The following is a 25,530-nucleotide window of genomic DNA, read 5'->3' as shown; positions in this document are numbered from 1 at the left end:
ATTGCACCATTTAAATTTACACGTTGAGGTCGATCGCTTAAAAATTGCCTTATCCAGAGAATGATAGAATGATAACGCCTAAATCCAATAGTCTTTTTATCAAAAGATGTGGTTGTATTGTATTAAACGTGGAGGAAAAATCCATGAAAAGAATGCGTACATAATTGGCTGGATGCTCAAGATGGTCAGCGATTAGATTTACTAACATTAGACTAGCGTCCTCTACCCCTCTTCTGGGCTTGTAGGCAAATTGTAATGGATCCAAGCGATCAGCCACAGATGCTGTCAACTTGTTACTAACCAACCTTTCTATACATTTAGCAAGTATCGAGGTCAAGGCCACCGGTCGATAATCATTTAGTTGTTTTTGGGTGTGGTTTTCTTGGGACAGGGATCACAGTGGATAATTTCCATGATCGGGGTACAAAGTGGGTGTTCAAAAACAGTTGAAATAAACGAGTAAATACGTGACTTAACTGATAGGCACATGTTTTGAGGACTCTACCCTTCAGGCCATCTGGACCAGAGGCTTTAGAAGGGTTGAGTTTCAGAAAAGAATTGACGACCTCTTCCTCTCTAACGTTAATTGGCGAAGGAATGAGAAGTTGACATGTCATTTCGCATTCTTTCTTAAAATCATGTACATCAAATCTTGCTAAAACGGATTTAATTTAATTTTTACGACCATTCGATAATTTTTTTTGAACAGTGCCATCAGAAAACACATAAAAAGATAATATGTGATGGAGTTTGTACGACCCAGGAGGCTGGTTACAATATATCTAACCCTTTTCCAGCAATTTTCCAGTCAATGTTATTTATGTTCAAGAGAATCAACTTGATAACAAGCTTGCCAATTCATTGACTCTATCTTTTAACCCCTGTCCTTTGTTCAAAATTAATCGCTCTTATTATCTCATACGGTTCAGAGATCTGGACAAGTGATATATTGGACTACTGTGAGGAGTGACAATCTATAGTTTCATCTTTGGTACAGTCTCGCCTGCTTGTCAGAAGTAAAAAAAACACATTTTTAATGAAAACATTACTGTAAAATTCAGTCAATATGTGTACGTGTTAGCTCTTATATAACAATTATGGGTAGTTGCTCTTTGCAAATTGTTTTCGTTGATAGTTGGTCACATGATAAATAGTATAAAAATTAAAATTACAGAAAGGACACACACACTCGTTGTTATCTGTAAGTTTAATAACAACAGGCTACAGATGTGGTAATTGTAATAAAATACGGACATAAAAATGTTCAAATTAGATTAAACAGTGGAAAATCACCAGAAAGATCTGTCTAGTTTTAAAATGAGACGTGAATTTTGTGAATTTCGTATAAGAGATCATGACAGGGAAATTGAACTCGGAAGGGAAAAAAGGTTGAAAATTACATTCGATGGAAAGATGGTATAGTATGGCATGGTAAGGTATGGCACGGAAGTGGTACGGATGATTGTCAAGAACGTTGAAGGTATCACCTAGCATGTAAATCGTACGTCGATCAGTACTGGTACCTACATATCGGGTCAGAGGGTTCTATCTTCACAACCTATCTTCGAATCCTCGCAACCTAACTTCGAAAAGTGCGACTCTAACTAAAGAATGCGACTCGGAACTTAGTTTCAACTTAAATTACACGCCATAGGAACAGTTGGGCTTTTGTTTTGGTTGCCTTTTTATGTACACGAACACTGTTGTGTGCACAGCGTGCCAAATGTTTCAAAAATATTTATCGTCAGAGTGTAAAAAGAAACTGTCAAATTATCTAAGAACATTCTTAAATGCGTTTGAATAGTAAAAAGATACGTATATATTATTTTCATAAAAATACTTATCTTCAAATGTATCTGCAGTATTATTGAAATATTGTGTAACATACCTGCCAAGAGAGCGAGCACAGCGTAAGATATTGACGTCTATTATTATTATTGTTCCCACCATTAATTATGCATAGCTTGTAAGTCATTATGTTTGCTGCGTATTTTAACGAGTACAAAAAATAATAGCATATTACAACAATTTCACTTGAAAATGCAAAGCAATAAAGTTGACCAATGGAAACCAGTTAAAACAAGCCAATTACACCGTTGGATGATTTTAGAGTCGGCCGAGCAAAACTAGTAATTGCTATTGCCGTTGGTGGCGCACAGCAACTCGCTTTTGAATTCTCGTGTGAGTTAGCGCAACTTGGCAGTTTACTGCCTCATCCAATGTCATTCTCATAGGTGTTGGCTTGTTTCGAAACTGAATGCTGCTTTTTAAAACATTTTAATTAATATGAAACAAGGCTAAGCTCTTGGTGTCGCACCAGGGGTTATTTCTGTCTGAAGTTGCATAGTCGACGATTAAATGGCCAATAATAGTATTGATTCATGATTTGTAATAAGAAAGAATACAATATATTTGATTATTACTTGCTATATACATTAGTAGAACCACTACGCATTGCGTATAACAAACAGTTTACCCTCTGATGAAAACAATTCACAAACGCTATGTCAGACCGGAGTAGGTGTAGATTTTCTGTTTAATCTGTGAAAAAGTTGAACATAAATAGGCAATTTTTACCATGATAACAACCCATTTACTTAACAGGGGACGTGTTGTGCATCTTTATCATTGCAATAGCAGCTGTACTGCTCAACTCCCCATTGCAAGCTGAAAACCAGCGTTCTGTCTAAAACTGAGAATTTTTGCATCGAGTTATTGACACAGAGGGCGCTCTTGTAAACATGAAAGCCGATTGTCCAAGCATTCTTGACTGTGTCCTCCTTCGTATGCACGATAGTTTTCTTTCTTTTTCTAGTACTTTTTAGTCGTAATGGTAATGATATCTTGCATCAATGACTAGGTGGAGAATAATATTTATCAGTTAATGGCAGTGAATTATTTTACTAAAGGCGTGTTAAAAATAATAATTTGCAAGTTTCGTATTTGTTTCTTTACAGGCACTAAAAAACAAGGCGGCGTTCATGAATTTAGTCGGGGGCATTTCCAATTACCCGAATTAGTATATTAAACCTGAGCATGTGTAATCAGTTAGCCGCTGGTGCAACAAATAATTTTGATTTAAATTTCCCACTGTCTTAGGAAAAGGGAGATTCTTTTGTCAGCAAAACTTGTCAACTAAGATTTAGATAAATGACATCTTTGCGTGTGGAATTATTTGTGTGGCAGATATTTTTGAGTTCAAGTGATGGAGACAGAGACGGCGACTCATGTCTTCAAACTCTATTACTACAGCTACTTTGTACTACTGTAAAAATGATATCGTTTATCAGTTTGGGGACAAGTGACGACCACTTCCGGTGGCGAGCGATGCGCTGTGAGTATACGCATACACCGTGATGAATACATATAGGCCTACTAAAGTAAAGAGATGAATTCAGGCTGTGGTATTGCCGGTTTTGGCGGGAAAGAATATTAGTGTGTCTGACTTTGATTGGTTAGTGATGAATCATGTCAGACAGAATACGAAATATGTGTAAATACAGGATATTACGGAGAACTGACAAGATGGCAATCCGTTTTCAGTGAAGTTATTCTTTTTTCCATTGAATTGCCTCACAAACTAGGGAGTCTGAAAAATTGTCAGACTCCCTAGTTTGTCAGGCAATCCAATGAAACATATTATCCGATGAATACGATTGGAACTAATTTGGAACAAATGGATCTTCATATTTTTCATATTTCTCAAAATTGTTTGGTGCCCTGTAGCTGAATGTTGCAATGTTACAAATTACTCATAAAACAAGTGTGTAAGTTAAAAAGAAAAGCAGATGAGCTTACATTTGCAGATTAAAAAGACCTAAATTCACCATCCAATTATCCCAAATTAGTTCCAATCGTGTTAAATGTAAAAAATAATAGGGAACCAAAATATTTTCAGCCCCCACCTTCTACGCGGAGCAAAACTTTCAAGTCCCCCTCTACTACCCCCAGAATTTTCAAATCCCCTGAATTCTTCCAGTCTTACCCCCTCATCAGTATTTGTGAATGTAGCTTGAATATGGAGAAGTATATGGACTGGAAATTCACTGCTGACAAATTGGACAAAAAATGATTTTCCTGCAAATTACAACCGCGCTTTGGCCCCCGTAATGCTGCTTGCAGCTTTAAAGTAGAACGCGCCTCGGGGACAGATAGTCGGACTCTAAAATTTCGACAGTTCTTTTCTGATTTATCACTTGTGCGGGCTCATTTTAAAGCTCTTGGAGAAAGAAAAACTTTTACCATCTTAGTTTTTCGAAAATCTGAATTTTAATTTTCCCCTACAGAGTTAACACAGGAATGGCGGCCATTTTGAATTTCAAATATCGCAAAATGTTGGGTAATTTGTTTCGCTAGTTCCAGATTTGCAAGGGGACGCCCGATTTTTATTGTTGCTTTGGTAAGAGAATGGTTGAAAGTTTCATTCGGGAAAGTTTGAGCACAAGTTTAAGTCTTTCACTTTCCAGGCGCGTTCTACTTAACATGTTCGTGGTTTCCCATTATTTATCATTTGGGCTCAGAGAGGAGAGGAGATGCGATGGCACTGAAAGCTCACTATGGCACAATACTCAAACTTCAAGAATTTCTCTCGTGTTTGGATCACCAACATTTTGCTTTAGTTCTACCTACTCTAACCCTTCCTTCTGTGAAAAAAAAAACCGCAAAGAATGCCCACGCGCCCCATACAGCAATAAAAAATATGGTGACCGACCCCCACCTAAACTTGGACAAGATTGAAATGCCCCACCTGGACCGCAGACACCCTGCCGAAGAAGCTGGCCAATCCATAAAATATTCACGAAACTTGACTTCAGTGCTAAGAATACTGATGTTGATGACCCAGCTTGGACGAGAGTTTGACTTTCATTCTATTGTGATTGCTAACGTCTTATGTAAGCAAACAGGCCCTACTGTACATGTTCCCGAGAGCGCTTCGATAGTATAGCGATTACGACTTCTATATCATGCAAATAAGACCTTGAATTTTGCACTATTAAATGCAGACAATCCCCTCCAATCCTGTCTATTTTCTTTTGTTTTCCCCGCGAACAGTTTCTGCTAGCAACAGGCAAACTTAGCACCGCCGATTGTTCACATCGACCTGTTTTCTAATTCAATTCGAACATGTCACTTTTCCAAAAAACAGTTGTATTATGCACACAAACATATTAGCGCAGGCCCTCCAGACTGTGGCGTATGCAATAACCTGATGTGTTGAACATATCAGGACTTACAAGTTTTGCTCAAACTTTTCCAATTTGAATTAAACTTGCAACCATTCTTTTACAGGTCGCCGTGCAAAGCTTTGTACTGGAGAAACAAATTTCACATTTTCCAATATTTGAAATCCAAAATGACCGCCACCTCTGTGTCAACTCTTTCTTTTCGAAAAAACGAAGACGGTGGCAATTTTTCTTACACCAAGAGATTTAAAAATGAACCCCCAGCAGTGGTAGAGCACGAAAAATTTGTGTATCCGATTATTTGTGCCCGAAGCGCATTGTTACGTCACTTTCCCAAACATAGTTGTATTCCGTCTGCACACAGACACTGCAGTCCCTCCGGACTGTCCTGGTCAATGACTCGATGCGTTGAACGCATAGGAGGTTTAACTCAATTTGTAAACATCACGACAGATAGCTTACAGGCCGCGTTAACCCTTTGAGTGCTGTAATTTTTCCCACCAAAATTTTAGTGCAACATTTTACCAGTTTTTATGAATTTTTCTGTATTTGTTTTGATAATTTTGGAGCAAATGGACATCACATTTAATTAACTACAGTTTTTTTTTTCAAAATTTTGGAAAAAATCTGAAAAATATTTGATAGTGGTATATTTTGTAAAGGTGACAAAATTGACTTTGGCGCTCAAAGGATTAATGTCACAGAGTGGATCGCCGATGGATAATAAACGTTTTATTAGAAAAGTTGCTGACTGAAAACAAAGCAATAAAACATGTGTTCATTTCACTAGTATCATTTCTACAGAACCCTGACTGCCGGGTGATGAAATTTATTCGTTTGCCTAGCGGGTGATCGGTAAAACACTTGCAATGCACGGGAGGACAGGGAGTTTGAATCGCTTGTTTGCTCGAGTTACTCGCGGGATGGCAAAATCGTACGGCGGGAAGAAGGAAGTTTAGGGCTTTTGGAGAGAGAGAGAGAGAGAGAGAGAGAGAGAGAGAGAGAGAGAGAGAGAGAGAGAGCAGGTTGATATTCAAGTCATGGCAAGAGGACAGCCTTTAGTGAATTTTGTTAAGAATATGTTTGAATAGTAAATTAGATATTAAAAACGCCTTAGAGAACTCTAATTTCTCGAAGTCGACTGATTTGCAGACCCGAAGGATCTTGGAAGGAAGTGGGGAAAATATTGAATATAAATCTGCTGAACGAATAGTTTTCGCAAATTAAGTTTCTTGTCCTGCTTCTTTCTGTAATACTCTTTTCAGAAACTGTAACATACATGGAGTCTGTAAAAATGTCAGTTGCATGGCGTAAAAACAAACTTGTGTGTTATCCCTGCGCCCTCAACATTTTGGGGTGTAATGGTGCTGCCCTTATTTCTACAGTTTCTAGCAATGTTGCAAATGCTTCTACCCTTGCTTTGGGCAAAGTGTCTTTGTCATTCAAAACTTAACACTCTGCATTGCCGTGCATGGTGAAGGCTTAATCTCACCGCCACTCGTGGTAGTCGTCTGAAGTTTATACGAGAAGTCACAGTGATAGAGGGACCGTGGAGAGGTATTGCGAATTTCTTATGATAATCTACCTTTGTGATTCCCTGTGCATTATCATGGGTTTGCAAGGAACAAAAAGCACGGCATCTGAACATTTTAAAGAGCTTTTAGTATACCTTATCCAGCAATGCGATGTGAATCCACAGTTCTTTTAGCGAGTACGTCACCTTTCTCAAGAGAAATGTGACACGACCATACTTCCGTCTTACGCTGTAACATACGTTGTTCCTTTGAAGTAGTCATGAATTACAGATATCCTCAGACTTTTAAAAAAGCGCTACTGCCTTGCGGCCTTTCGTCTCCGTTATGTAAGGCGAAGAGCTTTGACAGTGAGAATGTTTCGCTGGTTAGACATACCATTATTTTGGCCTTCTCAGATTTCACATTCATCAGATTTAATATGGCATGTTGTACATTAGAATGCATCCCATTTTTGGCCGATAGTCATGTGAATAACCCATGTATCAGCAGTCAGGTAGAAATATCTCGTGTCTTTTTTTTTCCATTTTTTACTCTGGACATGTGATGAGTTCTGTTTGATTATTCCCTCCCCGCGATATAATGAACGATTCCTAATTCAACTTCTTGTCCATGCATGTCTTGGTTCTGGATCGCGGTGTAATAACCCCTTTGTTATATTTTATTACCCCCCCTCCCCACCTGGCACTCTCCTTCTGGTCTTGTGGAAATAAGTTCCATAGAACTTTTTACACAGACCTACCTGTCTGAAAAACATATTCAATGCCAAATATCCAAAGTAAAATAACGTTCAGAGTTGCAAAGATAGTGCAAATACTCTCTGAAACTATTTTTTCAGCGTCTTTTGAAAGTGTCGACATTTAAATTTGGAGAAGTTTTATTTACATGAAGAGGTAGGGAGTTCCCGAAGGACATGCGCTGTCAGCATAGGAGTGGCGACTGTACGATCTCGGGGTGCATGTCAGTAGGTACAGAGATCAGATAAACGCAATAAGTGGTTAAACTGTTTCCGAATATACTGGTTTTATGTTTTGGTAGAAGCCTAGAGAAACAGGAGAAAGAAACTTGGCTACAGAACAACTTGAAGACAAGATGTATCGGGACAATTAAGGTCGAATACACCTCGGGGGCTAGCTGCAATGATTTTAGCCCATGGGCCTTTGTTTGCCGTGTTGGCTATTCAGCCCCGGCCCGCAGGGCTACAAATACTTCCCATAGAAAATATGGCAATTTTGCACAGCAGATCTGCTGTGCACAGAAACGGCCCCCGCTGGCGGCGAAACTACGGAAATTTTACCAGAGACTTGCTTCCTGGTCATAAGTGATCCCATCGACGCAAATCAACTGCGATAGTCGTAATTTATGCTGAATAATGATAGTTTAAACGACTCTGAGGGTAGTTTTTCTTTCAAATCTGCGTCCATCTTGAACGGACGAGATCTCGCAGGGAAAACCTACTCTCAGAGTTGTTCAACTGTCATTTTTCAGCCTAAATTACGACTATCGAACACTTGGTTTGCCTCGATGGGATCGCTTATGACCAGAAAGAAAGTCTTTTGTTAAATTTCCGTGGGGTAAGGGGAGATTCGCCGCCAGTTCGGCCGTTTCTGTGTACTGCTGTGCAAAATTGCCACGGGGCTGAATAGCCAACATGCAACACGGCAAACGAAGGCCCGTGGGCTAAAATTATTGCAGCTTCTCGCGGACATATTCATGGTCATGACCATTAATTCATTTTCGCCAGGATTTCGTTTATCGTGTCTAAAACCGAGGTCGAATATATGCATGGTCACCCATTCATTCAGTATCTTTTGACATGTCAAGCAATATAAGTAGTATCTCGCATCAAACAAAATTCATGAAAAATGGCCGACTTTGTCCCTTTAATGTAGGATACCACTGCATCTTCTTTGCTTGTGAAACTTGTGGATAATGTGTACATATTCTGTAGGTGATTTCCTATTCAGGAAATATCACACAGACAATCAAAGTTTTGGACATAAAATCAGCTTCTGTCAAAAGTGACCCTCCCCAAGATAGGTTTATAAAAAGTGACCCCCCCCCTTGAACTGTTTTCTACAAAGTGACCCTCCCCAAATTCCCCCGGCCCACCCCCTGTAATTTCTGAAGGCTCCCTTATTATTGGGCGATTTGTTTCTTTTAAATCAAGATTTTGCACGATGACCCTCGATCCTTAAACTTGATTTCAAGAGGGAATGGTTTAAGTTTTCGTACAAAAGTTCGAGTGGAAAGTCTTTCAATTTTGAGGCGTGTACAACCTTAACACCTGACATGCACCTTGCGAACAATTCCCGCCAACCAGCGGGGAATAGGGTGACTGTAAATGTCTGATTGTACTTTATTTTATCCCGTACTTACTCTCCCGTAACGCAATCAGCTAACGCTAGTACAAGTCATGTTATCGGGATGTTCACTATCTGGACTAGTGCCAACGAACATACATGTTGTCAGATTTAGTGCTGCTTAAAGGTATACTGTCACCTGTTCCAATTTTGCCACAGTTACCATGGAAAGAGAAAAAATCTAACCAATCACAGATTTTAAGCGGGTGGCCGCTTTTTAAAAACAGCGCCCTCACATGGGCATTTTGAATACCATGGAACGCCCCTTTGACCATGTATGGGCATATTTAGATTACAAGTGAGTGTATACCTATAAAGCTCACGTGATCGCGACAAGTGTATCCATAATTATTCTCTGAAGCCTAAATATGTGCAACGCCGATTTTCCACTTCGCTACCAATACAAGTCACACGGGTCTAGAAAACATAAAGAATTATTAGCGACAATGGTGATTTAAAAGTGCCCTAGAAACCCAGTTCCTGACAGTCAACAAGAGTTGTCGCTCATCACTGCCTCCTTGGAATCATCACAATGGAGGAATGCACCCGTGGAACCCTGGGTATCTTCTCTTGAAAGGGGCAGTTCTCAATCCCTGGTTCTCGCATTAGTTGTTGTTGACACTGAGTATTTACATGGTGTTAGCCCATCGTTTTGCATTGAGAATTTTATACACACTTCCTGTTCTTTTCATCGTATATATATATATATATATATATTCCCAAATATAAATGTTTCGCGAATTTCTTTAAACCGTTTCCAAAACGCCTTAGTCTTTGCGAGGAAGGTGAACGCAGACCTTTGAGCACCTTGCCCATCACAAAGCTCTGCATATTCACGCTACGGTTATTGCACAAAACCAGCTTGCGTAACTTACATACAACTGGTAGGCCTATTAATGGAAAAACATTGTGTGGTGACGTGTCGTAAATCAGAGAGACTTTTGTACTCCAGTCCAGGCTAGAATTCATTTGTCGTCAATAACAATGATTGTGGTCTTCAAACAGATAATTTGTTATGTAAAGCCTTATCACTTCGCTCAAACAGTAATTCCGGCAACACCTGTCAGCAGGCAAACTGGAAAGGGGTTGAATGGTTGAAAGTTGATGATTCAGATATCCAAAAGTACTCAGTTTGTTCCAATTTCTGTTTCTCAAAAGTTCAACTACCCTTCGACTTGATTTATTGTAAACAATCAAAATACCGTCAACGTCATCGTATTAGTCAAATTTCTGTGTATTATAACTAAATCTGTAATACTTTGACCAAGGCAAGTGATGATGTCTTCCATTCAAGCAAGCCAAATATCATTCAGTACCTGGTGGGAATGATGTTGTCAAAGAGGCACATAGTGCAGCACGCCTTATTACATTACATGGAGATCAGCTTGTGAACCAAGGATTGGCCCGATTGCAGGGCAAATGCGTGGCGCGAGATCTTTTATCAAATATCCCTTGAGAAAGTATAGGAGAGAGTAGGCGGGCTGATAGCATGGCAAACGCCCTACTGGAAAATAAGCACAGAAGTTTTTGGGCCGCCGTTGCTAGTTTGAACAACAAAAAAGTCCCCTCAGCGACTTGCGTGAACGATGCCAAAGGCGATCAAAATATTGCAAATATGTGGGTTGACCACTTTTATAGCCTTATGAACTCTGTGCATAATGTGAAGTATAGTATGTTTGTACAAACAGCACTTAACACGATTGAACTAATTTGGGATAATTGGATTTTCATATTTTTCAAATTTCTCAAAAGTGTTAGGTGCCCTATAGCTGAATGTTGCAATATTTGCAAATTACTCATCAAAACAAGAGTGTAACCTAAAAAGAAAGGCAGAAGAGATTACATTTGTAGATTAAATCGACATTACTTCACAATCCAATTATCCCAAATTAGTTCCAATCGTGTTACTTGACAACATTCCCTATGCCGAAGAGATGCTTATAAATGTCGACGAAATTCGTAATATTATCGGCAATCTTACCGTGGGAAAATCGCCGGGCAGTGATGGTATCGGGTAGAGCATTTGCGTTATGCTGGCTGTAAATTGCTAGTTCACCTTGCAATGTGTTTCTCCTCGATGTTACTGCACGGATTTGTACCAGAAAACCTCACGAAATGTAATCCCTGTGCTGCACAACTTGCAACCTCAGATTACCAGTTCGGTTTCAAAGGGAAGCATGGGACTGATATGAATGTTTTTCTCTTAAAAGAAACAATAAGATATTATAGGAAAAACGACAGTTTGGTTTATGTATGGTTCCTTATGTCGAAACAGAATTCGTTAAGGTTAATCATTTTACTTTGTTGAAGAAATCAATTGAAATATACATTCCTCTTTATATTGTTCGTATTCTAAAATTTTGTATTGCTCTCAGATGTTTTGCATTCCTTGGGGAAAAGCAACTATGGCGGCTTGTTTTGCGACAACGAGGGATTATGTCACTCATACTTTTTAATGTACATGTTGACGACCTAAACAAACAAGGCCTTGTCTGCTGTGGGATTGGTTGTGAAAAAAGTGGCACTATGTTGAACAATTTATCGCAGGCAGATGATATATGTGATCAGCTGAACCTTCTATCAAGGGCTTGAGGAAACTTATTAACACTTGCCAGCACTTTGCTGGGGAGACTGATATTGTTTATAATGTAATGAAAACAAAAACGTATGTATTTTAAATCTCCAAACGATTGTAGCATTATCCCACCAGTTAGGTCATACAATAGAATTTGTGTCTAAATTTGTGTATCTTGGTCATGTGTTTACACCTGATCTGAAAGATGATATTGAGCGCCATATGGCATGGCTAACTTACTCCTGAGAAAATTTAGACATTGTTGTTTGTGTGTCAAATTACGACCCTTTAATACTGTTTGCAATAATATATACTATGCTCAATTTTAATGCGATTGTAATAATTTAATATTTAAAGCCTTTTCACTTCGCTCAAGGAGATTTTGCTGATTAGTAAAAAATTACTCTCCACCCCTGTAGCTTTGCAAAAGAAACTCTGCAGTCACAGTTATCAATAATATTGGCCATTGCACAGCAGTACTCTGTTATCGGATTCAGTAATAGACATTTTGATACGATTTTTGGAGTAGAACAAGAAACTGCATCACAGGCATTACAAAAATACCGGAAAATAAATCATAAGTAAAAGCTAATGGAGCTTTAAAGGCCCCAGTTCCAGAGAAAATGCTTGAGTCTCATCAGTGTTTACATGTATAATTTGGAATTTGGTTTTATCTGATTGTGTACAAAACAAACATCAGGCCACAGAGTTTATAATTTGTCAGGTCCCCTACCATTCTAGACTCTACAATCACTGGTACTTAATTCATTAGTGTTACCATAACTGGTTGTTTTGTGGATAAGTTGGCCGTTCGACGTCGTAGACTGTTGCATAGCCTGCACTCACTCAAAATGAACTGGCAGTACTTTTGTGTGAGGTCGAAAGGACAAAGTCGCTCAGGCAGACATTAACAGTCTAGTTAGGGGTTGGATTTCACCATCAAAGTTGACTATTAGAACAAGTTATTGCTTGCTTTAAATCTTGTCCAAAGGTTTTTGAAAAATACAGCATAAATACATTCTTGCTTACTGTAACATCAACATCAATGACTTTTACACTCTTCAATCATAATAAAGCAAGACACGACAATTTGCCAAATTTATCTCTTTATTGGAAACAAAATAAACAAATATTACATGAGTCACCATTAAGTCTGGTCAAAGAGCAAGTTTTTTCACGGTCCCTCCAACCGTGATATTTCTATTTCTCAGTACAACGTTAACTCTGGTGATATATAAATGTTCACTGCTGTACATGTGCTGAAGTAGTCATACAAATGTAATGCTGGACACAATAATTAAACAAGAGTACATTGATACAGCCCTATACCTGCTAGAGTGTTCAAAACATTTTCAATCAATCTAGACTTGAATGAGAGATGCGGCTTTAAAAACACAATGCAGATGGTAAAATTTCCAAGCATATTGATAATAAATTACAAAGTTCGCGATGATAGCTTCGTTAAATCCTTATTTATATTTCCTTTTTATTTAATTTCATATTCTTTACCACTTTATTTTTGGTTTATGCAGAAAAATATGCCTTCGTATCGTAGTGTCACAGCTTTAAACTGAATCAGAAACTCAAGCTCTGATGTTTATATCGGAAATAAGATATGAACGAAAGTAGTTGAAAGAATTCAACATTGAGGGCGCTATACATGTGTATGTGTATATGTAAATGTATCTCTCTATTTCGCCCTTCAAACGCAATTTGATACGTAAAAGTTACTGTCGCTATGTTTCTGCCACTAAAGCCAATGAGCAAATCTTTACTGAACTTTACTACAACGCTATAAGACCGGAAATAAGGCCTCCGAACCTCAAAAGTGCTTGGACACCAGACGGCGAAAGATCTGCAAATCTGTCTCTCGTGTCCAATCAACGGAAGCTTTGGGCACGGCTGATTTTTGATTCCAATTTATTTAATCGTCGGGGTTTTTTGTCAAAGGTAAAAAAATCACATTGAAAGGAAAATATCCAGAAATTTATTGTAGCTGCGGGCACTGAATTCCCCAGCTGCGCGGCATTTCCCTACAATCGCAATGGAAAGGACTGTGTCTGACAGAGCGCATTCTCTGTACTCGCACTTTCAGTTGCTGCGAATCCGTAGCCTCTACCACTCGGGTAGGTTGGTCATTGGAGTGGTAGGGCTACGATGTGTAATACGCAAATATCGCACAGGATACGGCCTTGGCCAGAAATTTTCAAAGGCACAAATTTGACATAACTTTTCAAAAAGGACCGTGTCCGGTGTTCATATAACCTACCCGCTCAATAATACTCGGTATTTGTCATTTTTCTCTCCTCCAAATGGATTTTTCGCAGCAAGACCGACGATCGCCTTGCATAACCGCCATCTTGAATTTAAAGCTGCTTGACCCATGACGTCATGCAAGTCTCGCAAGTTCCGTTCCTACTTCATTTGCATTCAGATATTAACAAACAACACGTGCGCTGACTAGTATTGCTGTCTCAGCATTGTCGGCTACGTTATGCGAATTTCGCGTGGTAAAAAGTGAATGAATAGAAAGCAAATTACTTTTAACTTCAAAAATTGTGAATAAAATATGTAATAAGTTTATAAATAAAATAAATTGTTGAATGACACTAAACTTCTTCCAACTATTATCCATCATGCAAATTATGTTAAATTCCCCAGAGAAATTTTACATTATAGATCATGATGTTCTCCATCACATGTAACACAAAATAAATGCAATGATCCTTTTATTTACCATATCGTAATATTAAACAAACTTGGTAGAGCTGATGTGTGGAGTTGCCCTTATTTCCTTTATATCTTTCACATTTTCTGTTTTATGAATCCCTTCCAATGGAGACTTGTCTGTAACCTTTTGCTCTCCTCAAAGACTTCTCCACAGTTCATACATTTGACCTCCATAATGTTTCTGAACTTGAACTGAACCAACACCCTAACTTCTTACTAAATTTCAAATGAAGGACCACTTATTATTATTATATCCTTTATTAATCCAATATAAAAAATTGAAATGTGTTGTGGTGTACACAGTCTAAAAAGAAATATTCCACAATATATAAAATACAAAGAGATCACACAGATTAAAAAGCACAGTTCCAAATAACAGACAAAGCACTTGTCGATCAACAACAATACAATTTAAATAATTCTAACAGTAGCCATTAATGAGTTTGTTTTTTTGTTTTTTTCACCTGTTAGAAAATTGGTTTAGAATTCTCACTGCTGAGGGTACAAATTTTAAGTATTTCTAAACCTGTTTGTGCGGCACCTTTACTGAATAGTATCTGGTACCAGACCTCATTTTAGTGAAATTACTATTCAGTTGATGCGTTTTGTCAGACAATGTAGTTGTAGATTTGTTTTTCACTGATTTCATATACAAGTCATCAAAACTATACAATTGTACGCCTAGAATATTCCTAGCAGCTTTGATGATACGATTTATCTGAACTTTATTAGAAGAGGAAATACTACCGCCCCAGCAAGAAATACAATAACAGATGATTGACTCAACCGTTGATCTGTAAAACATATGCAAAATGTTCCCGGATACACCAAATCTATGCAATCTTGCGCATAAAATACAATCTTTGCTGACATTTACGGTTTAACATATTCACATGGTCATCCCAAGAAACCATGTTTGTAAGAAGGATCCCAAGATATCTAACTATTAATTTACCCTTCCAACCTCCTCACCTTTGATTTTTAACGGAGGTGGACTGATTTTGTTTTTCCTGAAATCAATTATCATTTCTTTTGTTTTCTTTACATTCAAAAACAAGCTTAATTTATTATCATCACACCATGTAACCAATCTGTCCACTTCTTGCTTATAGATTGTGTCCTGATCTGCTGTAATGAGGCCAATTAAAGACTTGTCATCATCATACTGTCCGCGTGTATGGGGGTACAATCAGATTAAATATGGTAAATAATGACGGTGATATAACCGAGCCTTGAGGCGAGCCGGTATTTGTCAATCGCACATGCGACCAAAAATCTGCAACCCAATAAATTAACTGCCTGTATACTGACATATTTTTCAATTTTCTGATTAATAAGTTTGGTGAAATAGTATTAAATGCATTTGAGAAGTCCACAAATAAAATTCGAACAGATGCATTGGAAGTATCAAGGTGTTGTGTGAGGGTATGTAGAAGACAGAGAACTGCGTCTTCCGTACTCCTGTGTTGGCGGTAAGCAAATTGCAGTGGGTCTTGGTACGGTAATGTTTGAGAAACTAAATATTTTAGGAGGATTAACGACTTAAGATGTCTTTATGTGCGCCTGCATTATACAATTATTTTTATACAACTATTTTTATACAATTATGTTTATTTATAAAACAAAAGACTTTCATAATATGCATGTCAAACCCCCTCCCCCTTCCAAATTTAAAAAAAATGAAATATAAAAAAGTGCAAAAACACAACTCATTCCAAATTTCTTTTCTTTTATTTCCTTTAATCTACAATATTTACATTTCCGGTTTTTTTGCGAAATACGCACAACGTTGCCGACAATGCGAAGTGTGAAAGACGATGGTCGAGCGCACGTGTTGTCTGTTTACTAGAACGGGAACGGCGAGACTTGCATGACGTCATGGGTCATGCACTAAAATTCAAGATGGCGCTGACTTCAAGGTGATCGCCGGTAACAGTTGGAAAAACCCGTTTAAAAGTAGGTAAACTTGAGGAATACCGAGACATCTTCCGATGGATAGATGCTAAATGGACTTTGGACCAAGTCTATTGAAATTATTCTGTAAAGATCGAAAATGGCGTTCAAATTCGCGCCGTTCGAAATTCCGTGCGCTCGGCATAGTGCATGTGTAATACTATCCTGTGCGATATTTCAGTTCTTCACATCGCAGCCCCCACTCCCAGCAGAACACGTCAAGGAGTGGCAGGGCTCGTTTTCGCAGCAAACTTTCAAGATGCACCTAACGCGTAACTACTCCAGTATGCGACGCCTAGCATACAAAGACTTGAGAAAATTAGAATGACCTTGGTAAATTTCTCTCCGATGAAAATTATACAACTTCGATACTGACCTCCGTATCTCACAAGGAATTTTCACATTCTATAGGAAAATTAAATTTAACACCAAATAGTAAATATGTGTACTCTGAACACTGGGACTCTGAACTAGCTACCCTACCCATGAATAATTTGGCATGGATTTGGAACTGCTGTGTGCATTTACCAAATTTTACGATTCTCCTTTTAATCACAAAAAGCAGTCGGGGGAAAAATATATAGTGCAGACAGACCCTCTCGGCATCATGCCACTGAAAACAAGAGTAAAGTTGTCCTTTGAGTTGACAATAGGGACTGAGTTAACGTACCCAGGTCTTTCCACAATAGTTTCTAGCCCTGCGTACGATGCTGTGTGTTCCCGAGGCCGTAAAATGCCGGCAACACACAGCATCGTACGCATGGCTACATAGTTTCCAGGTTATTTATCATGACAGCAGGAAACACTGAACCGATAATAAGCCCTGCATACGATGAGGTTTTTTCTCTGCATTGTACGTCCTCCCATAGCCCTGCGAACAGGTCTGTGTGTTCCCGCGTGATACGGCCTCCACACATCACGCCGGGAACACACAGACCTGTTCGCAGGGCTAGTCCTCCCAGAGGCCAGACGGTATAACGCTGGGAACACACAGCGTCGTACGCAGGGCTTAACAGATAAATGATACTGAAAAGATGTTCTTCGGCGATACGAATATCAACATATAAATTAAACAAGCATGGAAAGCTGACATTAAATCGCCCTTACTGTTCATTGGTAACAGTTGAGGAGTTTCACCAATCATTTTCTTCTTTATATCTCCATGCGCTGTGTATACTCATCGACCGTCTCTCAGCTGAAGCCTCATGCAGCTGTGTGATAGCGCCCTCTACACAAACCCTGTCATAGTTCATCGCGATGGCGTCGGGTCAACATCGTGTCCGTACAAACGTTGGATATAATGACTTATGTCGGCGTAATTTTGGTTCATGGATAGGAAATCTTTAAACCATACATAACAGAGATAACAGAGGATATGCAGGTAATTTTTTAAAAATTATTTTGCACACACAACTGTTGATTCGCCATTCTCTACGAGTTGAGATGTGATGGGATCGGTTCTGTAATCAGTAAGATTGCATTGCAGAACACACCTCTTGACAAATTGACTCAAATATTTCAGTACAAATTCTACAAAACAACTCACTTTTGGTATATTTGTATCGAAGACATGAAGTGACAACTATGTTAAATATTTCAGTTCAAAATTTTGTTTGGAAATGCAGAAAATAACCCCCTTATTGATTTGTTGACATGACTCATGTGTTGTGATGTTTACAAATCACCGTTGATTGTCATACACTTCTTGTCAAATTTCCTCGATTTTTTCAATGAAAATGTGTCTGAAATTATTAAATTTCATCACATTCAAACTCTAGAGATGTAGCGACAACAACTTTGAATATTTTGTCCCCAGAATTCGGTTCTAAATGCAAGAAATAACCAATTATTAGTTTGGAGGGTGATGTAAACAGTGCAGGCCGATCGTTTCGTCACGCTTGAGTGACGATTAAAATTAGCGCGTCAAAAGTTTGAACAAATTTCAATATTTTGATGAAATTTAGACATTTACACATCATCTTGGTGTTTCTGTCTACTTAGAAAATACTACGATTTCATCACGGGACTCGTACCACCCACTAACAACAGCAATTCTATCACCGTCGGCGGTCACTGCCATGTACCAGGGCCATCTCAATTCACGATGGAAAAGATGACGTAGCCACGTTGTATCTTCTCTCCAAATCGAAATCCTATCATTGTCGTAATCACAAACATAAACATTGTCAGCGCCATCAACGGCAATGCTGTCTGGGTAGGACAGCTGAGCATTGCCGGTACCGCGGTGACCGTATTGGTACAGGTAATTGAACTGAGTGTCAAAACACTTGATGCAGTGATTCCCCAGTCAGACACCATGATGACATCCCTACTGTTGACAGCGACAAAGTAGGGGTAGTCGAATTCTGTATGACCATCTCCTTGACGACCAAACTCTCCAATGTACATTCCGTCCAGGCTGTACTTCAGGACACGATGACCGTTGACCTCTGTGACAATAACAAACCCCTTCACAAGAGCTATGCACCAGGGATCTGAGTCTGCAGGTAGGTTAATTATTCTGATAACTTTATTATTTTGATCACAAACAACTATTTGCACATTATTCTTATCAAGGATGAAGTAGAGGTTGTCCTGAGAGACAGCTATGGACCATGGCTTGAATGGCTTGGCAAACTGACCACTGAAACTGCCCAACTCCTTTTCACAAGTGTAATCTTGGTTCAGTATGTGTACAATATTGTTGTCGCTGTCACACACCAAAAGTTTATCATTGTGGAATGCCAGACCTCTCACATCTTTGAACTTGTGTCCTTGATGACCCTTCAGAGTTCTTCTTGACCATCGCCCTGAAAGGTCAAAGGTCAAAACAGGATATAAAAGTAGCTGAAATAGAAATGCATTGACATAGTGACAATAGGCTGTACAAGAACTAATATCCTGAAGCTGAAAGCAGATATGGATTCAAATTAAACTAAATCAAAAAGTCAATCATTCACCAAAACTATTAATTTATTTATTATTCATCTCATAAATTTTTATATTTTACCATGGCAACACAATAAGGGCATGTTCTGTCAAAGAATGGTCATCAACAACACAGCTTTTCATGTGTAGTTTATTGACCATATTTGATTAATATATTATCGCAATGAAGGGGACTTTGTCTGGTGTACTTGATTTGATGACAACCATGCTGCCATAGCAACACATTTTATAAATCTTGGTTCAAAAATTGTCACTTGAACTTGTGTTTCATCCCGAAAGGTCAAAGGTCAAAGCAACAAAACAGGATGAGCAACAGATTTGTGTTGACAATCTTAGCTGTACAGTAATTCAAATACCTTTGAAATATGAATAAATATTGCCACAAATTAAATAGAACTGTCATGATAATTGTACAGCCAAGCTCATTGATGCATCTATTATCATTTTGATTAAGCTTTAATGCCCTTTTACCATGGCAACACAATGAATACAAATTTTTGTAGAAAATAGATCTCGAAATGTTTTGAACAACTCAGCTTGTAAATGTGTTTTATTGATTACACTTTCAATTGTTGTATATCTGTATCCTTAGCACGAATATGATTAATTTAGTAAAAGCCATGTTGCCATAGCAACACATTTTTAGACTTTGGTTCAAAAATTCTCATATGTATATATCTGCTCTATTTGTTCAGCTACATCAAAAATTCTTCCAAAATTCATTTTGGATGAAGGAAACCCATGTTCTACAAGCCCAATTGCTTGACTCTTCCAATGATAAATGATGGTAAAATACTAGTTTGGTGAAAAAATAATATTTCTGCTGTTATGCCATTAACCTTGCTGTTATGCCATTAACCTTTCAAGTTACTCTCTATCTTTTAATTGTAAATTTAAAAACAATTGAAATTGTTTAACCAGATTTTCTAAAATAATGTTCTCGTTTCGCTGCAGTTTTTTTATCTGCATGATTAAATTGGGAAAAAAGTTATGTTGCCATTGCAGTGCTTTTGTTGACATTGCTTCAAAAATTCTCATTTGCTTTTATATTACGTGTATGTATTGGTTCAGCCTGGGTGAAATTCTTTCAAAATACACATGTTCATTAGCAAGCAAGTACAATTGTTTTACCAGCAAATTGATATGGTTCCATACACATAATAAAAAAATACAGTTCAGTTTGTCATTGAACAATAGATTTTGCGATTGTGCAATTCAAGTATGTAAAACAAGCCCCCTAGACTATAAATTCTGTCACTCCAAAATGTTAGTACCATTGTTTCTATACCGCTACATTGTGTGGGTATCTCACAGCTGTTTTTTCCCCACTACTTGAAACTGCTTGAATTGTTTTGATTATTATAGTTCCCATGAAATGATTTATTTCAACAGATAACTGTTCTATAACAATTTTAATATCAACTTTTTTTATTACAATGATTCCTTTTTGTCTGTCACATTACAGTTTCAATAGCGTTAGACTACAAATTTGAAGCCGGATATTATATGGAATAGCTGAATCTTTTTATGTAAGTAAAATTCAAACTCTATTTCCATGAGATTAACAATATAATTTGTACAAGAAGAATTTCCCATTTTGAGTGGTGATGCACTTAAACCATTGTCTTCCTAACTGCTATTGATCAAGTGATCTGATTGTTTTCAATGTTTTCTGCTGTTTTCAAAAATAATTTTCTTCATGCGATGTTCTTGTAAAGCTTTTTTCATCAATTTGCTACAAATCACTCTTCAGAGTTCAGACGTATTCTGACCTTTGTTTTGATAATCGATATATTATCCTCAGTGTTTCAAAAGAAAGTGATGTGTGATATGAGGTAAATGATTGTTGCCATCATGTTGTACTGCAGTGTTCTCTGATTGACATACTGTTATCACACTTATGGTTCATAGACGTTTTTATTTGCCACTCTTCAAAAAATTGTCATAATTTGAGTCAATGGATACTTTTTTTGTTAGGTCACATATGCCATACTCACAAACACACAGAGACACAAACAGACACAGACACATGTATCACATACATAAACCAAGTTATCCCTATAGTATGACATCAAATAGTAATACCGTTTACAGGATTTCTGTATACCTCTACTTCTGACATCAGAAGTAGGGATATACTGTTGGCAGTTTTTTCCTACTGAAGTTGTTTGTTAGCATTCTTGTGCAGATGAAAATTGAGTGTGCACTGAGGAATTTACTTCGAAAAATGAGGTAGAAGTAATATATAGCGAAAACGTCCAAGATATTGATAGCAATGATTGTGACAGTTTGTCTGTTTTTATTTTCAACTGGGGAAAATGACAGCATTCACTGTCGTCTGCTCCCTCCATTTGCTACTACCATCGTGCTACTCGTCACAAGCTGTAACAGCCGAGTCATTGGTCAAACTTGACAAATTTACACGTACCGGTATTACCGAACAAGAATCCAATATATATTAAGAATAAAATGTATCAACATCAACAAATCATCCTGTCAGGCGACTGACTAAATTCTTCGCATCGGCAAAGTGTTGTATTGCTGTTCACTTCTGTGGTGGGCCATACTAAAGTGAAAATGTTTACTGGAGCTAGGTACAGTAAACGCGTTGCTTGTGCTACTTTGTCGACATCTCAATTGGAGCTGTGCCAACAATGAAGTGTTTTCACACACATGTCATGACACAAGTAAAAGCTAGATCGCATGAACGTTCATGTTCACAATTTCTTGTTGTACTTTGTTTACTGTGATTGTTTATGATTTAAGTTTCATTCATAATTACGAAGAAGGATGATACACGTTTCCTATCAATTTAAAACAAGCGTTCCAGGCGCTTAGAATATATGCGAACATACGATCTTCATATGGCATCATCCTCTAGTCCTCGCTAGTTTCAAGCAATTTTATTTTCCTAGGTGTATTGTGGTGACCAACAAGAATGATGTGATACAGTTCAATGGTGGTTTTATTCATATATTGTAACTGAAGTCAAGATTTGACACAATTTTTAGATAGCAGTAGCACTATCAGTAAAAATGACCACTGCATTGCATAGTGTATTCGTTGTACAGTATAAACAACGTACATGTATAAGTGCCGCTATGAAACAGCAACTTGAGCAAGACAAGAATAAATTTCGATGAATTTTTTACATTATCACTTTCCCTTCAAATAAATTAATGTATTTGAAGACACAATGTACTATATCATAGTCCTTTCCCCTGTCCTTGATGATGATGGCTATATCCATACAAGTTTTGCATGAAAATCCAACAGAGAAAGACTTCTCTGACGCATCGAAAGGAACGTACGTCTGAATCTGACTAGAATCAGCTGCAGCCAAACAACTTCGTCTGCCGCACTGATATAATAAAGGTCCAAATTACATCGCAAGGGAAAGGGAATTTTATTCAAATAAAAGAGGCTGTCTATACATGTGATAAATATATAATATCCCAGTATTTCTCACTCATGTGACGTCATCAAAGACTAAAGTGTTTCCTCCGACATACTGCTGCATACTGCTGCTATGTTGAGGAACCCTCGTCTTCGATGATGTCACACTCATTCAAAATACTGATATATATATACATATATATATATATATATATATATATATATATATATATATTTAAAACTATCCACTGTTGATTGACCAATCAGAGTGCTCAATTCAGGGTGTTTTATTTACACGTAAGCCCTGTTCACCAAATTCCAGAAACGAATGACAGCGCCGTAGTAAAGTACTGTCCAATCAAAAGTGAACATGTCATATTCTGTAGACATCTGGTACGTTTTAATATTCAAATTTGGTAATACAGCGCGGAAACCAGCTGCAACACAAAATCTGCTGTGCCCTAGGGCATTTATATAATGTGCCCTGGGCATTCACAGGATGTTCCATTACATTGGAAGGCTATTTCACAAATAGAATTTTAATTCATATCTTAAACATGTTACATTGACGAAGGGGACGGTTGACGTAAATACATTGAAAACGAAAATATATCAGTTAGGGGCGATAGTTTTTAAGTCGGATAAAACCCTCATACTCGGGCTCTTCTGGTATATAAAGTCCAACCCTACGATAAAATGTCTCGGCCTGCGGCCTCAACATTTTATGTGGGTTGGACTTTATATACCAGAAGAGCCCTCGTACTCGGGCTTTATCCTATACATACATATATATATATATATATATATATATATATATATATATATATATATATTATATATATATATATATATAATCAATCTCCCAGTATTTTGAATGAGTGTGACATCATTGAAGATGAGGGTTCCCCCAACATAGCGGCAGTATCCCTCCGAGCCGGTAGGCAAGGAGGGATGCAGCTATATGGGGGGGGGGGGGGAATACGAGTCTTCGATGATGTCACATGAGAGAGAAATATTGGGAGATTATATATTTATCACATGCATAGACCCACTTTTTTATTCAAATAAAATTCACTTTGCCGTGCGATATAATTTGGACCTTTATTATGTCAGCGTGGCGGATGAAGTGGTAGGGCTCCAGCTGATTCCGTTCACATTCGGACACACGTTTCTCTCGATACGTCAGAGTAGTCTCTCGCGGTCGGATTTTCCGCGCAAAACTTTAATGGATATAGCAGTTATCATCGAGGACAAGGGAAAGGAGGATGATATAGTATCTTCAGATGGATTATTTTGTGTGAAGGTAAAGTGATAATGTAAAAATGCATCGAAATTTAACCTTGTCTTCCTGTTCATAGCGGTGCTTATACATTATTTATACTATACACACTGTACAATGCTGCAGTCGTCATTTTTACTGCTATCTAAAAATCATGTCAGTTCCTGACTTCGGTCATAAAACCACCATTGAACTGTATCACATCGTTCTTGTTGGTCATTTGTGCAACCATACTACAGCTAGGAAAATTATATTGCTTGAAACTGTCAAGGACTGTATAATGCCGTATGAAGATCGTACGTTCGCATATATTCTCAGCGCCTTGGACGCTGTTTGAAATTGAGAGGAAAAGTGTATCATCGTTCATCGTAATTATGAGTAAAACTAAAATCATAAACAATCACTGTAAACAAAGTGCAACAAGAAACTTTTAACATTTGCCATGAAACGTTCATTCGATCTCGCTTTTACTTGTGTCTTATAAAAACACTTCATTGTGGCCGCTGCACCCATCAAGCTATCGACGAAGTGGCACAAGCTACTGAAAACCGCGTTTGCCGTACATAGCTACTGTGAACATTCATGCTTTAGTATGGCCTACTGCAGAAGTTCAACAGCAATACAACACTTTGCCGATGCTAAGAATTTAACCCATCATCTGACAGGATGATGTGTTGATTTTGATACATCAAATTCTTAATATATATTGGATTGTTGTTCAGTGATAAATTTGTCGATTTTGAGTGATGACTCAGCTGTTTACGGCTTAATTGTACTGAGCGTAGCACAGTGGTAGTAGCAAATGTAGGGAGCAAACGACAGTTAACGCTCTACCGGTAGTTTCCCCAGTTGAAAAAACATGCAAACCTTCACAATCATCGCTATCAAAAGCTTTGACGTTTTCGCTATATTTATTACCTTTACCGCATTTTACAGCAAATTCCTTTGTGCCCACTCAATTTTCATCCGCACGAGAATGCTTACAAACAGCTTCAGTAGAAAAAAGTGCCGACCATATACCCCTACTTCTGATGTCAGAAGTAGGGGTATACGGAAATCCTGTAAACCGTATACCTATAGTGTGACGTCATATTGTAGGGATAACTGGGTCTATGTATGTGATATATATATATATATATATATATATATATAATATATATATATATATATATCACATACATAGACCCAGTTATCCCTATAGTATGACGTCACACTATAGGTATATGACTACAATGAATCCATATTCCACATGTGGTGGATATGGACCCGGACTACTTTTAGAACATAAACAAAAAATCAGCTGTTCAGTTCAGAACTTATTTTCAAATCCCTGAAATGCAAAAGTGGGAGGGTAATGAAACATAAGGAAATATGGAGTATGAAAATATATGTGCAGAACACAAATACCGTCGATACTAGAATTTTTATGAATTTGTGTTTCTTCGTCGTGGATTTCGATTGAAACGTTTGAGTTGTACACCGCTGACATTTTACATGTAATGGTATGTTACCGGCCTTTTGTGTTGTCTACCTTGTCAAAATTGCCCTTCTCGATGTCCATCAAACAACA

The 25,530-nt window shown here is 37.9% G+C and overlaps 2 protein-coding genes across 4 annotated transcripts in view; both read right to left on the bottom strand.

Annotated features, from left to right (window-relative positions):
• Positions 1 to 6,973, bottom strand: part of LOC139134859 (cytidine monophosphate-N-acetylneuraminic acid hydroxylase-like) — a 57,021-nt gene extending 50,048 nt beyond the window's left edge. Inside the window, exon 1 of one of the 2 annotated variants that reach the window (XM_070701930.1) lies at positions 6,853 to 6,973. The gene's annotated coding sequence lies outside the window, so the exon portion shown is untranslated. Of the gene's footprint in view, positions 1 to 4,747; positions 4,838 to 6,852 lie in introns of those variants that run through there. The other variant, XM_070701943.1, reaches the window with a different exon arrangement.
• A 5,769-nt stretch (positions 6,974 to 12,742) lies between these two features.
• LOC139134717 (uncharacterized) overlaps positions 12,743 to 25,530 on the bottom strand; it is a 36,158-nt gene continuing 23,370 nt past the window's right edge. For both annotated transcript variants that reach the window (XM_070701699.1, XM_070701693.1), the window contains one exon: positions 12,743 to 19,146. In XM_070701699.1, the coding sequence (XP_070557800.1) occupies positions 18,431 to 19,146 (716 nt within the window). In that variant the 3' untranslated portion in view covers positions 12,743 to 18,430. The remainder of the gene's footprint in view (positions 19,147 to 25,530) is intronic.

Source organism: Ptychodera flava, chromosome 1 (assembly GCF_041260155.1).
Source record: "Ptychodera flava strain L36383 chromosome 1, AS_Pfla_20210202, whole genome shotgun sequence".
Classification (NCBI taxonomy): domain Eukaryota; kingdom Metazoa; phylum Hemichordata; class Enteropneusta; family Ptychoderidae; genus Ptychodera; species Ptychodera flava.
The sequence above is the reverse complement of the archived record's forward strand: the minus strand, read 5'-3'. Positions and strand labels throughout refer to the sequence as shown.